The sequence below is a fragment of the Trichomycterus rosablanca genome, chromosome 13 (genome assembly GCF_030014385.1).
Source record: "Trichomycterus rosablanca isolate fTriRos1 chromosome 13, fTriRos1.hap1, whole genome shotgun sequence".
NCBI classification, from domain to species: domain Eukaryota; kingdom Metazoa; phylum Chordata; class Actinopteri; order Siluriformes; family Trichomycteridae; genus Trichomycterus; species Trichomycterus rosablanca.
The window spans coordinates 915762-933378 of record NC_086000.1 but is presented as its reverse complement, the minus strand read 5'-3'; the positions used below and the strand labels follow the sequence as shown (position 1 = coordinate 933378).

Here is a 17617-nt window from a genome sequence, read left to right as displayed (position 1 = left end):
TGAACTGATACTGGACGCGCTTTGTTCTGTATTTTTTATCAATGGGAGAGAAATGCAGCAGATTAGACTGACACAGGGTGATATGTATGAAACAGAAGGAAACTGCTGCTGCCGTGGGAATTGGAAAGCGTTTGGTTATTATTATAAGTAGTGTTTACTGTTAGTCTCAGTAACACCGTGTGTGTGCAGGTTATATCAGCATAAACTGTTTATTACACCGCTGTTTGAGTAGCGCAGTGGGCAGAGCGCGTCGCTCATGTTTTTCCGCCCTAGGTTCGAATCCGGCTTAGGACCAAACTAAAGTAACGCAGGCAGGGCCGGCGCTATATGGATTATGTAAAAATGTTGTTGCACTGTTGTTACATGATTACATGATGTTCTTAATGGATGTTGTTTTGCCTAAAACATGGTTCTGGTTTATTATTATAAAGAATAAAAATAATAAATGTTAAACAGCCGAATCAATGTTCCTATGACGTGTGAGACACGTTATATTTTTTATAGGTGCAATAACCGCCTGGTGTGCGTCATCTAGTGGAATCAATTGAAACGCAAGTTTAGTGCAGGAAAAAGATTAAATTAATGCGGTTTTAGGACAGTTTTGTAAATACTCAGCGGGCCGGATTAAACAGCCTAACTTTAAGAGTTTCATGATGGATCCAGTTTCACTTTCATTTACTAGTGTGACGTCACTATGTTGTAGATCTATCAAAGAGCTTTTTTTTTTTTAATAATACAAGTCTTTTACTTACCAAAATCCTCATAAATTTGTAAAACATAATAATAATAATAATAATTATTATTATTATTATTATTATATTATTATTATTATATTAATGACACTGTATGTAAGCTGGTGTGTGGTATACAGGTGCTGGTCATAAAATTAGAATATCATGAAAAAGTTGATTTATTTCAGTAATTCCATTCAAAAAGTGAAACTTGTATATTATATTCATTCATTACACACAGACTGATTGTTTCAAATGTTTATTTCTTTTAATGTTGATGATTATAACTGACAACTAATGAAAACCCCAAATTCAGTATCTCAGAAAATTAGAATATGACTTAAGACCAGAACAAAAAAAGGATTTTTAGAAATGTTGGCCAACTGAAAAGTATGAAGATGAAAAGTATGAGCATGTACAGAACTCAATACTTAGTTGGGGCTCCTTTTGCCTGGATTACTGCAGCAATGCGGCGTGGCATGGAGTCCATCAGTCTGTGGCACTGCTCAGGTGATAGGAGAGCCCAGGTTGCTCTGATAGTGGCCTTCAGCTCTTCTGAATTGTTGGGTCTGGCGTATCGCATCTTCCTCTTCACAATAACCCATAGATTTTCTATGGGGTTAAGGTCAGGCGAGTTTGCTGGCCAGTTAAGAACAGGGATACCATGGTCCTTAAACCAGGTACTGGTAGCTTTGGCACTGTGTGCAGGTGCCAAGTCCTGTTGGAAAATGAAATCTGCATCTCCATAAAGTTGGTCAGCAGCAGGAAGCATGAAGTGCTCTAAAACTTCCTGGTAGACGGCTGCGTTGACCTTGGACCTCAGAAAACACAGTGGACCAACACCAGCAGACATGGCACTCCAAACCATCACTGACTGTGGAAACTTTACACTGGACCTCAAACAACGTGGATTCTGTGCCTCTCCTCTCTTCCTCCAGACTCTGGGACCTTGATTTCCAAAGGTAATGCAAAATTTACTTTCATCAGAGAACATAACTTTGGAGCACTCAGCAGCAGTCCAGTCCTTTTTGTCTTTAGCCCAGGCGAGACGCTTCTGACGCTGTCTCTTGTTCAAGAGTGGCTTGGCACAAGGAATGCGACAGCTGAAACCCATGTCTTGCATACGTCTGTGCGTGGTGGTTCTTGAAGCACTGACTCCAGCTGCAGTCCACTCTTTGTGAATCTCCCCCACATTTTTGAATGGGTTTTGTTTCACAATCCTCTCCAGGGTGCGGTTATCCCTACTGCTTGTACACTTTTTTCTACCACATCTTTTCCTTCCCTTCGCCTCTCTATTAATGTGCTTGGACACAGAGCTCTGTGAACAGCCAGCCTCTTTAGCAATGACCTTTTGTGTCTTGCCCTCCTTGTGCAAGGTGTCGATGGTCGTCTTTTGGACAACTGTCAAGTCAGCAGTCTTCCCCATGATTGTGTAGCCTACAGAACTAGACTGAGAGACCATTTAAAGGCCTTTGCAGGTGTTTTGAGTTAATTAGCTGATTAGCGTGTGGCACCAGGTGTCTTCAATATTGCACCTTGTCACAATATTCTAATTTTCTGTGATACTGAATTTGGGGTTTTCATTAGTTGTCAGTTATAATCATCAACATTAAAAGAAATAAACATTTGAAATATATCAGTCTGTGTGTAATGAATGAATATAAAATACAAGTTTCACTTTTTGAATGGAATTACTGAAATAAATCAACTTTTTCATGATATTCTAATTTTATGACCAGCACCTGTATATTCTGTCTTATAAGTCAATGATTAATTAATTTTATTCTGTCTTTATTACAGGAGTGATGATGAGTGGTGCTGAGTTTTTACCTCCATCATTATTACTAGGACAGAAATATGGATAGAGTTTCTCAGTGAACATCTGACCAGTATAAGAGTAGATATGAACCCTGTTCTCCACATCATAAAACGAGACCAGACCCTCCTCATAATCCACAAACACTCCGACCTTCTGAAGTTTCTCTTTCAGAGAGAGGAGGACAGAGGGACCAGCACAAGCACTATATTCATTCCCATTCCTCAGAATTACAATCCAGAATCCATCTTGAGGTTTTAGTGTAATCTTATCTTTCCTGTTTACAGACTCTCTGGCGACTCCTAAATTCCACTTGGTCTTCCCACTGACCTGCACCTCATAGTAAAATCTACCTGAGGAGAAACTCTGCTTTCCTAGAATTATGGGATAATAAGTGAATCTTTTTTGGATGTCGGGGAGATTCTGATTTGTGTTTCCACGTGTTACTTGTTTTCCATCAGCAGACAGAACGAGATAAGGAAAAGCTGTATCAGGATCCAGAGTCACGTCCACTGAAATAAACACACAGTATGTGAGATTATAAATAAATGATTTATTGTTTCTGGTATTGTACAGGCCTCATATCTTCCAAAAACATGCAGAAGGTGCATTGGCTATTACAATCTTCCATGGTGTGTGTGTGAGTGAATGTGTAAGTGTGTGTTGCCCCGTGATGGATTGGTACCCTGGTGAATGTTTGCTCCTGTTTAGCCACTGTGACCCTGACCAGGATGAAGTGGTTAGTGAAAATGAATGAATGATTAAAGAGAAGAACAGAAGCTGCTCTGTACCTGCATACTGCTGAATCCTCTTCAGGTCTGTGGAGACTGTTTACAACAAAATCATTGATATGATTATAAAGACGTGATTTTAATGTAAACACAGAATCTACTAAAGCTTTAACATTTAAGACATGAACTACATTTACTGTCCACCAACGTCTAAACACTGGAACATGAAACTGCTCACCGGTTTCTCTCAACTTCTCGTCCAGAGTTTTATTGAGCTTCTCATCCAGAGTTTTCTGAAGCTGAGAGAGAGATGTTCTCAGAGTCTCCACATCTGGATCAGTGTTAATACTAATATCTGTCCAGTTCTTGGTGGTTGGAGGGCTGCAGATTGTTGGATAAACCTACAGCAGGTCAGGAAAGAGGAGAAAGTTCTCAGTATAGTGAAAGATGTTCAGTGTTGTTCTGCAGCAGCATTGAGCAGATAGAGGAACACTGAGCAGATAGAGGAACACTGACGGATAGAGGAACACTGAGCAGATAGAGGAACACTGACAGATAGAGGAGCACTGACAGATAGAGGAACACTGACAGATAGAGGAACACTGATAGATAGAGGAACACTGACAGATAGAGGAACACTGATAGATAGAGGAACACTGACAGATAGAGGAACACTGACAGATAGAGGAACACTGACAGATAGAAGAACACTGACAGATAGAGGAACACTGACAGATAGAGGAACACTGACAGATAGAGGAACACTGAGCAGATAGAGGAACACTGACGGATAGAGGAACACTGAGCAGATAGAGGAACACTGAGCAGATAGAGGAACACTGACATATAGAGGAACACTGACAGATAGAGGAACACTGACAGATAGAGGAACACTGAGCAGATAGAAGAACACTGACAGATAGAGGAACACTGACAGATAGAAGAACACTGACAGATAGAGGAACACTGACAGATAGAGGAACACTGACAGATAGAACAACACTGACGGATAGAGGAACACTGAGCAGATAGAGGAACACTGAGCAGATAGAGGAACACTGACAGATAGAGGAACACTGACAGATAGAGGAACACTGACAGATAGAGGAACACTGACGGATAGAGGAACACTGAGACGAAGGAGATGATCGTGGACTTCAGAAGGAGCAGACACGCCCACCTCCCCCTGCACGTCGGAGGATCTGCGGTGGAAGTGGTCTCCAGCTACAGGTACTTAGGTGTGCACCTGAGTAACAACCTCACCTGGAGCAACAACACTTCCTGTCTGGTCAAGAAGGCACATCAGCGGCTCTACTTCCTCAGGCGGCTGAGGCGAGCCGGACTCGGGAGCTCAGTCCTCACCTCCTTCTATAGATGTGTGGTGGAGAGCGTCCTGTGCTCCAGCATCAACGTGTGGCATGGAAGCTGCTCTGCTGCAGACAGGAAAGCTCTGCAGAGAGTGGTGAAGGCGGCACAGAGGACGGTCGGAGTCAGCCTCCCCACCACCACCGACATCTACACCTCCAGATGCAGGAAAAGGGCCACCTGCATCATGAAGGACCCCACTCACCCAGCACACTCACTTTTTGTCCCGCTCCCCTCAGGCAGGAGGCTGCGGAGCATTAAGTGTAGAACAACAAGACTGAGAAACAGCTTCATTCCCGAAGCTGTAAGACTCTCAAACTCCACCTCGCCAAACACTCTGCATTGACACTTTCAGAGAACACTTGGACACCTTACACTTACGCACAATAAGACACTGTCTTTGCACCTTGCACTTGGACACTTCATTATGCTGCTACTCAGTTCTACTACCCATGCTTATAAGTTAAATGCACTCTTATTGTTCATGTTGCTGCTACATTTCTACATTTTTACATTTTTACATTTCTACATTTTTATATTTCTACATTTTTACATTGCTACATTTACTTCTACTTTTTATATTTGTAAATATTTTTCATATTCATGATTATTCTTTTGTATTGTATATATTAGATTATTTTATTGGGTGTAACTGGGACCTTGGGTCATAATTTCGTTCCACCTCATGTACCACATGTGATGTGAATGACAATAAACCCTCCTTGAATCCTTGAGCAGATAGAGGAACACTGAGCAGATAGAGGAACACTGACAGATAGAGGAACACTGACAGATAGAGGAACACTGACAGATAGAGGAACACTGAGCAGAGGAACACTGAGCAGATAGAGGAACACTGAGCAGATAGAGGAACACTGAGCAGATAGAGGAACACTGACGGATAGAGGAACACTGAGCAGAGGAACACTGAGCAGATAGAGGAACACTGAGCAGATAGAGGAACACTGAGCAGATAGAGGAACGCTGACAGATAGAAGAACACTGACAGATAGAGGAACACTGACAGATAGAGGAACACTGACGGATAGAAGAACACTGACAGATAGAAGAACACTGACGGATAGAGGAACACTGAGCAGATAGAGGAACACTGAGCAGATAGAGGAACACTGAGCAGATAGAGGAACACTGACAGATAGAGGAACACTGACAGATAGAGGAACACTGACCTGTAGAAGGTTGAGATATTCCTCAGTGTTCAGAAGCTTCTCCAGTTCAGTTTCTCTCCTCTGTAGTTCAGTGATTTCCTGCTCCAGATCTTTAATGAATCGTTCAGCCTGATTCTCTACGACTTTCTGCTTCTCTTCCATCATCTTCAGCATCTCAGTCTGACTCTTCTCAATGGAGTGAATCAGATCAGTGAAGGTTTTAATGCTGTCAGATTTTTCTTTCTCTGTGTTTTTCTGTAGGAAGAAGAATTTTATTTTAACTATTATTATTTTAATGTTCTTTGTTAAAGTGTACTACATTATATTTACTCACTTTGCTGAGCTCTACTGAGTGGTTGATCTCTTTAATCTTCTTCAGTCGATCCTGGATCATCTGCTGCACCTCCGTCTGTGTCTGACCCAGCTGAGTCTGAGGAGATAATATCATTTTAAAGATTAAATTCCTTCCTCAAGTTTCATATAGACTTGATTATTTCTGATATTATTTGTTTTACAAATTGTACTCAAACATCCAGTTTTAATGAATTATTGCACTGTTTTATTGTTCAGTTTCACATGATTTAAGTCAAAGAAAAAGAACAACTTTTAGGTCAGAAACCTGGGTAATCAGGTTCAGGGAATCAGATTTGAATCCCTGCTGGTGCTGTCAACCAGTCAGGCATACAAAAAGACGTGATTGGCTGTGTCATGGGTGGAAAGACCACACAAAGGATTGGTGTCCTGTTCACTACTGTACTGAAGGCTGTAGGCATTCACTGATTTTTTTTAATGAAAACCAGTAAACAAGAGAGAAGGTGAGCAAGACTGAAACAGTTATCTCCTCATACTTTCCTTTAATCTGGTATATCTGTGTCCACTAACAAACACTGGAGACACCATAAACTGACCAGAATTAGCCATGAGAAGTTATTTTCTGCAGGTTAAGCTGAGGACAGCAAGTTGTTGATGGTGTCTCATCAAATGGCCCTGAGTGGTGGTCATTGTTCTGATATTTTAAAGCTTGCTGCATTTATAAAGAGGCTTTTTGTCATGACACGGGCATGTAGATGAAGCTTTAGTGTTTCTTACCTTCTTATGATTAATCTCCTCCTCTATAGGAATGATGTTGTGGTTCTTGTGATCTGCCTCGATACACCACTGACAGACACAGGTCTGATCATCTCTACAGAACCGTTCTAAAGGTTTCTCATGTTTCTGACATATGTAGTCCTCCAGGTTCTTCACAGGATTTATGAGTTTGTGTTTCTTATATATTGGGACGTTAATGTGAAGCTCTAAATGAGACTCACAGAAAGTCACACCACAATCCAGACATGATCTCAGAGCTTTCTGTTTCATTCCAGTGCAGGCATCACAAAGAACCTCAGGTTTATCATCTTCACTCTTCTTCTTGAAGTGATCAGCAACCTCCCTCAGTGTTGTATTGATCTTGAGTTCAGGTCTCTTGATGAATTTCTCTTTACATAATGGACAGTGACATTGTGGACCTTTATTCCAGTATTGTGTAAGACAGTTAATGCAGAAGTTGTGTCCACATGAGGTGGTGACTGGATCAGTAAACACATCCATACAGATGAGACACAGCAGCTGATTTTCAGACAGGATGGTGCTGGAATCACGTGTGACTGACAGATTTAACAGAAATAGAAAAGAATCAAAAGATCATTTATACACTTTATACAACTGTAGACTTTCACCTCAACATCCAGAAAGCAGAAATTTAGCTTTTCATTTATATTAAAATGATAAATATTATCATTTATATTACAAACCCCATTTCCAGAAAAGATCACAGGGTCATTTTGTAAAATGCAGTGAGAAGAATCTGTGATTTCATTCTCTTAACATTTTTATTTAACCTTAAAAAGTGGCAAAAAAAGATTTCCAGTGTTTTTACTGACAAACTTTATTGTGTTTTGTTAATTTGAAAAAATTATTTCATGCCTGTAACACACTCAGAAAAGTTTGGACAGATGCATGTTAATAACTGTTTAACACATTTACTATGAATTATTAACTTTTTAATGGTTCGAGAACTGAGGAAACTAATTGTTGCAGTTTTTGCTTGATGTGACTTTAGCTGCTCAACAGTTCGTGTTCGCAGTCGCTGGACGTTTCAAAATACAGTTGAAATGAAGATACAAAAAAGCTTTATGAACATAAATGAAATGACCTGAATTATTGCATTACTCACATGATCTGATATTCAGCATTTTAGTTCATCAGCAATTGTCAGATTTGACTAAGATTCACTTTCTTCTGGTGATGCCACAGCAACTCATTTAGGTTCTAATTTGGACTCTGACCTGTTTTACAAAACACTTTTTCTTTTAATGATTCTGTTGTAGTTCTGATGTTTAGTATAATTATGAGTGAATAAGTTTAAGTAGATTAAATATTTGGATGAAGATCAGACCAGATTTTATGATGAATTAATGCAGGTTGATTCTGAACCAATCTTTACATTTTTGTCCAACTGTCTGAAAGACAAGGAACTAAAAAGAAGATAAACTCTGAATCTAAATGTCTTGTACATGAACAGTGAAACTTACACTCAGGTGGATCATCCATGCTTTCTGTGCGGCGTCTTTTTAGTCGTGATGATTCTGCCATTTTTTGTCCTCCTGCTTTTTAATCCTTAAATCAGAAAAACACATCACTTAGTTCCCACAATATCGATATAAAACTTTTATGTTCCACTCAGTAATAAAATTCATACTTTTACAGACAGAATAAAACACTAAAGCTGCTTTTAAATGAGCTGCACAAATGAATCTCTACTGGAGCGCTACTGATCATGTCATTGTTTTTTTATGGATATAAAACCTTAAATTGATAAAACTTATTTTCTGTTTCTCTTAACCTGAACATCACCAAGCAAATAAAAGAACTGACTTAGTCATGAACAGTCACTGCTTGTACAGACAAGAACTGCGGGGAGAGAAAAGTGGAAAATCCGGGTTCAGCATTGTGACGAGCAAAGTGCAAAACATTATTAAAGTAACTTATAATGTTCAGTGTTTTAAATGTTCAGGATTTAATATTCTGTTTCTCTAAACTAATGTACAGGTTTGGTTACTGAGGTTAAATTTCTCTTTTTAAAGGACGAGTTAAAAACAAAGTTATATAATCAAGTTCCTTCTGCTACAGAAGTGTATGAAATGACACCGTTCATACTTTACCTGTACAAAGACTCACCTGTACACATTCTACACTATAAATCAGTAGTAATTAAGGTACGTACCCTTTTCTCTCTTGTTGGGGTGTCAGAACTGGCTGTTTTATGCTGTTTTATCTGCTGAAACTGTAATTAAATTCAGTACAGATTAAGGAGAAGTGTTCCTGGTTGAAACGTGTTCTGACTGATCCAGGTTCACTTTTATTTACCAGTGGGATGTCACCTCCTCCCTGTAGTTAGTAGATCTACTGAAGAGCAGTTTTATTATTATTATTATTATTATTATTATTAATATTATTATTATATTAATGGCACTTTGTTTAAGCGAGCATATATAAAATGTATGGACACTCAGGGATCCCTAATTTGCCAAAATCTCTTCAAATTTTAAGGTTTTAATGCTGTCAGATTTTTCTGTCGCTGTGTTTTTCTGTAGGAAAAAGAATTTTATTTTAATAATTATTTATTTAAATGTTTCTTTGTTAAAGTGTACTATATTATATTTACTCACTTTGCTGAGCTCTACTGAGTGGTTGATCTCTTTGATCTTCTTCAGTCGATCCTGGATCATCTGCTGCACCTCCGTCTGTGTCTGACCCAGCTGAGTCTGAGAAGATAATAGTAAATGTTCAATTGCTTCCTTGTGTTTCATAAAGACTGATTTACACTATTTTACTAGTGTTTCTTACCTTCTTCTTATCAATCTCCTCCTCTATAGGAATAATGTTGTGGTTCTTGTGATCATCTAAAGTGCAGAACTGACAGACACAGATCTGACCATCTCTACAGAAACGTTCTAAAGGTTTCTCATGTTTCTGACATATGTAGTCCTCCAGGTTCTTCACAGGATTTATGAGTTTGTGTTTCTTATATTTTGGGACATTAATGTGAAGCTCTAGATGAGACTCACAGAAAGTCACACCACAATCCAGACATGATCTCAAAGCTTTCTGTTTCATTCCAGTGCAGACATCACAAAGAACTGCAGGTTCATCAACTTCACTTTTCTTCTTGAAGTGATCAGCAACCTCCCTCAGTGTTGTATTGATCTTGAGTTCAGGTCTCTTGGTGAATTTCTCTTTACATAATGGACAGTGACATTGTGGACTCTTTTTTCAGCATTGTGTAAGGCAGCTCCTGCAGAAGTTGTGTCCACATGAGGTGGAGACTGGATCAGTAAACACATCCAGACAGATGGAACACTGTAGCTGATCTACAGACAGATTTAACAGAAAAATAAAAGAAGCGTAAGATCTTTTATACACTTTATAAAACTGTGTAACTGAAGACATTTACCTCAACATTCAGCAGAAACTACATACTGTATATTTATATATATTTAATTCCATTATGAAGTTTTATATTACAAACACCATTTCCAAAAAAGTTTGGACATTTTGTAAAATGCAGAGAAAGGAACCTGTGATTTGTTAATTCTCTTGAATCTGTATTAAATTGATTTCCAGTGTTTTACTGACCAACCTAATTGTATTTTGTTTATATACAAAAAATTCATCCTCACATCTCTAGTACATGAACAGTGGAACTTACACTTAGGTGGTACATCCATGCTGTTTGTGCTGCCTCTCCTTAGTCGTGGTGGTGAAGATTCTGCCATTCTGCTTTTTAATCCTTAGATTAAGAAAACCACATCACTTAGTTCCAATAAAATCAATATAAAACATGAAGGGTGTGTTCGAAAACCTAGTGAGCTCTCTACATAGACAGCATTTTTTGTCATCCTCTGCGCGCTCCTGAGAAAAAGGCTGTTCGAAATCCTAGATGCCTTAATATGCTGCCTATTAAGGTATTTTAAAATTTCAACGTAATTTTAACTCAAGAACGAGTGTTTTTGCTCCGCTCAATATTAAAATTCATACTTTTACATTATTATTATTATTATCATCGTTATTATTATCATCATTATTATTATTATTATTCATTATTATTATTATTAATGTATTATTATAAATATTATTTATATTATCATTATTATTATTATTTTTTTTTTAATTATTATTATTATTATCATTATCATCATTATCATTATCATTATCATTATCATTATCATTATTATTATTATTACTATTATAATTATTATTATTATCATTATCATTATTATTATTATTATATTAATGGCACTGTGTTTAAGCTGGTGTGTGGTATATATAACATACAGACACACTCAGGGATCCCAAATTTGCTCTACATTATTATAACTGTACTTTCTCTACATTTTTAAGGTAAAACTCTTAATTAAACACTTTAATTAGACATATTGGAAATAAATACAAACCCGAATTTAAAGAAAATATGACAGGATGTGAATTAGGAAATAAAACTTAAAGCATTGATTTGTAAATAAAAACAATAAAGTAGAAAATCAAACATCAAACACGACTTTTATTAAAACAATGAAATATTTGTTTTTGAACATCTTAAAAAAAAAAGTTGGGACAGCAGCATCACATTTTCACCTCTGTTACATCATGAATTTATGATGTGTTTGTCATGACGAATATACTGAACAAAAACATTTTTGTTTATGCTCCCATTTTTTATGAGCTAAACTCAAAAATCTAAGACTTTGTCTATGTACACAAAAGGCCTTTTTCTCTCAAATATTGTTCACAAATTTGTCTAAATCTGTGTTAGTGAGCACTTCTCCTTTGCCGAGATAATCCATCCACCTCACAGGTGTGGCATATCAAGATACTGATTAGACAGCATGATTATTGCACAGGTGTGTTAAGCTGGCCACAATAAAAGGCCACTCTAAAATGTGCAGTTTTACTGTATTGGGGGGGTCCGGGGGGTCAGTATCTGGTGTGACCACTATTTGCCTCACGCAGTGCAACACATCTCCTTCACATAGAGTTGATCAGGTTGTTGATTGTGGCCTGTGGAATGTTGGTCCACTCCTCTTCAATGGTTGTGTGAAGTTGCTGGATATCGGCAGGAACTGGAACACGCCATCGTATACGCCGATCCAGAGCATCCCAAACATGCTCAATAGGTGACATGTCCGGTGAGTATGCTGACCATGCAAGAACTGGGATGTTTTCAGTTTCCAGGAATTGTGTCCAGATCCTTGCAACATGAGGTGGTGCATTATCATGCAGCAACATGAGGTGATGGTCGTGGATGAACGGCACAACAGCGGGCATCAGGATTTGGTCACGGTATCTCTGTGCATTCAAAATGCCATCAATAAAATGCACCTGTGTTCATCGTCCATAACATACGCTCACCCATACCATGACCCCACCGCCACCATGGGCCACTCGATTCACACCGCTGACATCAGCAAACCGCTCACCCACACGATGCCATACACGCCATCTGCCTTGTACAGTGAAAACCGGGATTCATACGTGAAGAGAACACCTCTCCGACATGCCAGACACCATCGGATGTGAGCATTTGCCCACTCAAGTCGGTTACGACGATGAACTGCAGTCAGGTGGAGACCCCGATGAGGACGACGAGCATGCAGATGAGCTTCCCTGAGACGATCTTGCAGGTGAAGATGCTGGATGTGGAGGTCCTGGGCTGGTGTGGTTACACGTGGTCTGCGATTGTGAGGCCAGCTCTGGTGGACATTCCTGCGGTCAGCATGCCAACCGCACGCTCCCTCAAAACTTGCGACATCTGTGTCATTGTGCTGTGTGATAAAACTGCACATTTTAGAGTGGCCTTTTATTGTGGCAAGCCTAAGGCACATCTGTGCAATAATCATGCTGTCTAATCAGCATCTTGATATGCCACACCTGTGAGGTGGATGGATTATCTCGGCAAAGGAGATTAATGATTAATACATTTTATTCAGTGTTTATTACAGGATTGATGATGAGTGGTGCTGAGTTTTTACCTCCATCATTATTACATGGACAGAAATATGGATAGAGTTTCTTAGTGAATATCTGACCAGTATAAGAGTAGATATGAACCCTGTTCTCCACATCATAAAATGAGACCAGACCCTCCTCATAATCCACAAACACTCCGACCTTCTGAGGTTTCTTTTTCAGAGTGAGGAGGACAGAGGAACCAGCATAAGCTTTATACTCATCCCTGTTCCTCAGAAACACAGACCAGAATCCATCCTGAGGTCTCAGTGTAATCCTACCTTTCCTGTTTACAGACTTTCTGGCGACTCCTAAACTCCACTCGGTCTTTCCACTGACCTGCACCTCATAGTAAAATCTACCTGAGGAGAAACTCTGCTTTCCTATTATAAGGCAGTAATTAGTGAATCTTTTTGGGGTGTCGGGGAGATTCTGATTTGTGTTTCCACATGTTACTTGTTTTCCATCATCAGACAGAACGAGATAAGGATTTGCTGTATCAGGATCCAGAGTCACGTCCACTGAAATAAACACACAGTATGTGATATGAAAATAAGATCATTAATAAATCATTGATTGTATTGTACTGAATAAAATCTGTTAACAGATTAGTTACATGTCTGTAAGGCATTTTGTATGTTCTCTTTCTGGTATTGTATCTTCCAATAACATGCAGAAGGTGCATTGGCTATTACAATCTTCCATGGTGTGTGAGTGAGTAAATGTGTGAGTGTGTGTTGCCCCGTGATGGATTGGTACCCTGGTGAATGTTTGCTCCTGTTTAGCCACTGTGACCCTGACCAGGATGAAGTGGTTAGTGAAAATGAATGAATGATTAAAGAGAAGAACAGAAGCTGCTCTGTACCTGCATACTGCTGAATCCTCTTCAGTTCTGTGGAGAATGTTTACAACAAAATCATTGATATGATTATAAAGATGTGATTTTAATGTAAACACAGAATCTACTAAAGCTTTATTTAAGACATGAACTACATTTACTGTCCACCAACGTCTAAACACTGGAACATGAAACTGCTCACCGGTTTCTCTCAACTTCTCATCCAGAGTTTTCTGAAGCTGAGAGAGAGATTTTATCAGATTCCCCACATCTGGATCAGTGTTGATACTAATATCGGTCCAGTTCTTGGTGGTTGGAGGGCTGCAGATTGTTGGATAAACCTACAGTAGGTCAGGAAAGAAGAGGAATTTCTCAGTAAAGTGAAGGATGTTCAGTGATGTTCTACAGCAGCTTTGAGGAGATACAGGAGTACTGACCTGTAGAAGGTTGAGATATTCCTCAGTGTTCAGAAGCTTCTCCAGTTCAGTTTCTCTCCTCTGTAGTTCAGTGATTTCCTGCTGCAGATCTTTAATGAATCATTCAGCCTGATTCTGTACGACTTTCTGCTTTTCTTCCATCATCTTCAGCATCTCAGTCTGACTCTTCTCAATGGAGTGAATCAGATCAGTGAAGGTTTTAATGCTGTCAGATTTTTCATTCTCTGTGTTTTTCTGTAGGAAGAAGAATTTTATTTTAACTATTATTTATTTTAATGTTCTTTGTTAAAGTGTACTACATTATATTTACTCACTTTGCTGAGCTCTACTGAGTGGTTGATCTCTTCAATCTTCTTCAGTCGATCCTGGATCATCTGCTGCATCTCCGTCTGTGTCTGACCCAACTGAGTCTGAGAAGAAGAGTCTGAGTCTTAAAGATTAAATTCCTTCCTCAAGTGTCATATAGACTTCATTATTTCTGATATTATTATTTTTTTTTTTTTACAAATTGTACTTAAACATCCAGTTTTAGTGAATTATTTTAGTTTTATTGTTCAGTTTCACATTATTTACTTACATTATTTAAATTAAGAGACAAAGTCAAAGAAAAAAAACAACTTTTAAGTAAGAAACCTGGGTAATCAGGTTCAGGGAGCCAGATTTGAATCCCTACTGGTGCTGTCAACCAGTCAGGCATACAAAAAGACGTGATTGGCTGTGTCATGGGTGGAAAGACCACACAAAGGATTGGTGTCCTGTTCACTACTGTACTGAAGGCTGCAGGCATTCACTGATTCACTGATTTCACTGAGGGTGAGCAGGACTGCGAGTCCATTGAAACAATCTTCTCATATTTTCCTTTAATCTGGTATATCTTTGTCCACTAACAAACACTGGAGACACCATGAACTGACCAGAGTTAGCCATGAGAAGTTATTTTTTGCAGGTTAAGTTGTTGATGGTGTCTCATCAAATGGCCCTGAGTGGTGGTCATTGTTCTGATATTTTAAAGCTTGCTGCATTTATAAAGAGGCTTTTTGTCATGACACGGGCGTGTAGATGAAGCTTTAGTGTTTCTTACCTTCTTATGATTAATCTCCTCCTCTATAGGAATAATGTTGTGGTTCTTGTGATCTGCCTCGATACACCACTGACAGACACAGATCTGATCATCTCTACAGAAACGTTCTAAAGGTTTCTCATGGTTCTGACATCTATAGTCCTCCAGGTTCTTCACAGGATTTATGAGTTTATGTTTCTTATAATTTGGGACATTAATGTGAAGCTCTAGATGAGACTCACAGAAAGTCACAGCACAGTCCAGACATGATCTCAGAGCTTTCTGCTTCTCTCCAGTGCAGGCATCACATGGAACCTCAGGTTTATCAACTTCACTTTTCTTCTTGAAGTGGTCAGCAACCTCCCTCAGTGTTGTATTGATCTTGAGTTCAGGTCTCTTGGTGAATTTCTCTTTACATAATGGACAGTGACATTGTGGACTCTTATCCCAGTGTTGTGTAAGGCAGCTCCTGCAGAAGTTGTGTCCACATGGAGTCGTAACTGGATCAGTAAACACATCCATACAGATGAGACACAGCAGCTGATTTTCAGACAGGATGTTGCTGGAATCACGTGTGACTGACAGATTTAACAGAAACAGAAAAGAACCAAAAGATCATTTATACACTTTATACAACTGTAGACTTTCACCTCAACATTCAGAAAGCAGAAATTTAGCTTTTCATTTATATTACAAACCCCATTTCCAGAAAAAAGAATCTGTGATTTAATTCTCTTAAATCTTTATTTAACTATAAAAAGTAGCAAGAAAAGATTTCCAGTGTTTTTACTGACCAAATTTATTGTAGTTTGTTAATATGAAATAAAAAATTTAACGCCTGCAACACACTAAAAAAAGTTGGGACAGATGTTTAACATATTTACTATGAATGATTAACAGTTTGTGGTCACAGTTGCTGGATGTTTCAAAATACAGTTGAAATGAAGTTACAAAAAAGCTTTTTAAACATAAATGAAATGACCTGAATTATTGCTTTACTCACATGATCTGATATTCAGCATCTTAGTTCATCAGAATTTGTCAGATTTTACTTAGATTCACTTTCTTCTGGTGATGCCACATCAACTCATTTAGGTTCTAATTTGACCTGTTTTACAAAACACTTTTTCTTTTAATGATTCTGTTGTAGTTCTGTTGTTTAGTATAATTATGAGTGAATAAGTTTAAGTAGATTAAATATTTGGATGAAGATCAGACCAGATTTTATGATGAATTAATGCAGGTTGATTCTGAACCAATCTTTACATTTTTGTCCAACTGTCTAAAAGACAAGGAACTAAAAAGAAGATAAACTCTGAATCTAAATGTCTTGTACATGAACAGTGAAACTTACACTCATCCATGCTTTCTGTACGGCGTCTTTTTAGTTGTGATGATGATTCTGCCATTTTTTTCTCCTTCTGCTTTTTAATCCCTAAATCAGGAAAACAATGTAGTAATATATGTATATGTATACAATGTCTAAATAATGTAGTAATGTAGTTATATTTTAATAAGTACAGAATTTTATTCAGAGGTCTCTGATTAGTAGTGAATCAATAATAATTGTTTACTTACTGTTGTGTGTAAGAGTGTTTATGCTCCACTCAATAATAAAATAAATACTTTTACAGACAGAAAAAAAGCTGCTTTTAAATGAGCTGCACAAATTAATCTCTACTGGAGCGCTACTGATCATGTCATTGTTTTTCTATGGCGATAAAAACTTTAAAGTAATAAAAGCTAATATAAAATGTATTTTTCGGTTTCTCTTAACCTGAACATCACCGAGCAAATAAAAGAACTGATTCATTGATCAGCAAGAATTCACTGCTTGTACAGGTAAGAACTGCGGGGAGAGAAAAGTGTAAATACAGGTTCAGCATTGTGATGAGCAAAGTGTAAAACATTATTAAAGTAACTTTTAATGTTCAGTGTTTTAAATGTTTTTAATATTCTGTTTCTCTAAACTAATGTACAGGTTTGGTTACTGAGTTTAAATTTCTCCTTTTAAAGGACGAGTTAAAAACAAAGTTATATAATCAAGTTCCTTCTGCTGCAGAAGTGTATGAAATGACACAGTTCATACTTTACCTGTACAAAGACTCACCTGTACACATTCTACACTATAAATCAGTAGTAATTAAGGTACGTACCCTTTTCTCTCTTGTTGGGGTGTCAGAACTGGCTGTTTTATGCTGTTTTTTCTGCTGAAACTGTAATTAAATTCAGTACAGATTAAGGAGAAGTGTTCCTGGCTGAAACGTGTTCTGACTGATCCAGGTTCACATTCACGTCACTAGTGTGACGTCACTTCCTCCCTGTAGTTAGTACATCTACTGAAGAGCAGTTTTATTTTTATTATTATTATTGTTATTCTATTAATGCCACTTTGTTTAAGCCGGTGTGTTTCATATATTAAA

The 17617-nt window shown here is 38.1% G+C and overlaps 1 protein-coding gene and 1 pseudogene across 1 annotated transcript; both read right to left on the bottom strand.

Annotated features, from left to right (window-relative positions):
* Positions 1–2511: 2511 nt before the first annotated feature.
* On the bottom strand, positions 2512–8446 carry LOC134324893 (E3 ubiquitin-protein ligase TRIM39-like). Its single transcript, XM_063006793.1, has 7 exons — positions 8386–8446; positions 6902–7458; positions 6147–6242; positions 5834–6067; positions 3517–3679; positions 3339–3374; positions 2512–3059 (listed from the first exon to the last, which is right to left on the bottom strand). Exons 1-7 carry the CDS (start codon positions 8444–8446, stop codon positions 2512–2514), a joined length of 1695 nt encoding a protein of 564 aa, XP_062862863.1.
* Positions 8447–12832: 4386 nt separating this feature from the next.
* LOC134324892 (E3 ubiquitin-protein ligase TRIM39-like) lies at positions 12833–16603 on the bottom strand (annotated as a pseudogene).
* Between the last annotated feature and the right edge of the window lie 1014 nt (positions 16604–17617).

Excerpts from the sequence above, each read along its gene's own strand:
- LOC134324893 (XM_063006793.1), bottom strand. The coding sequence starts at position 8,446 with ATGGCAGAATCATCACGACTAAAAAGACGCCGCACAGAAAGCATGGAT. Across the intron at positions 3,680-5,833 it reads AATATCTCAACCTTCTACAG|GTTTATCCAACAATCTGCAG; the intron begins GTCAGTGTTCCT and ends GACCTGCTGTAG. Across the intron at positions 3,375-3,516 it reads CGAGAAGTTGAGAGAAACCG|TCTCCACAGACCTGAAGAGG; the intron begins GTGAGCAGTTTC and ends TGTTGTAAACAG.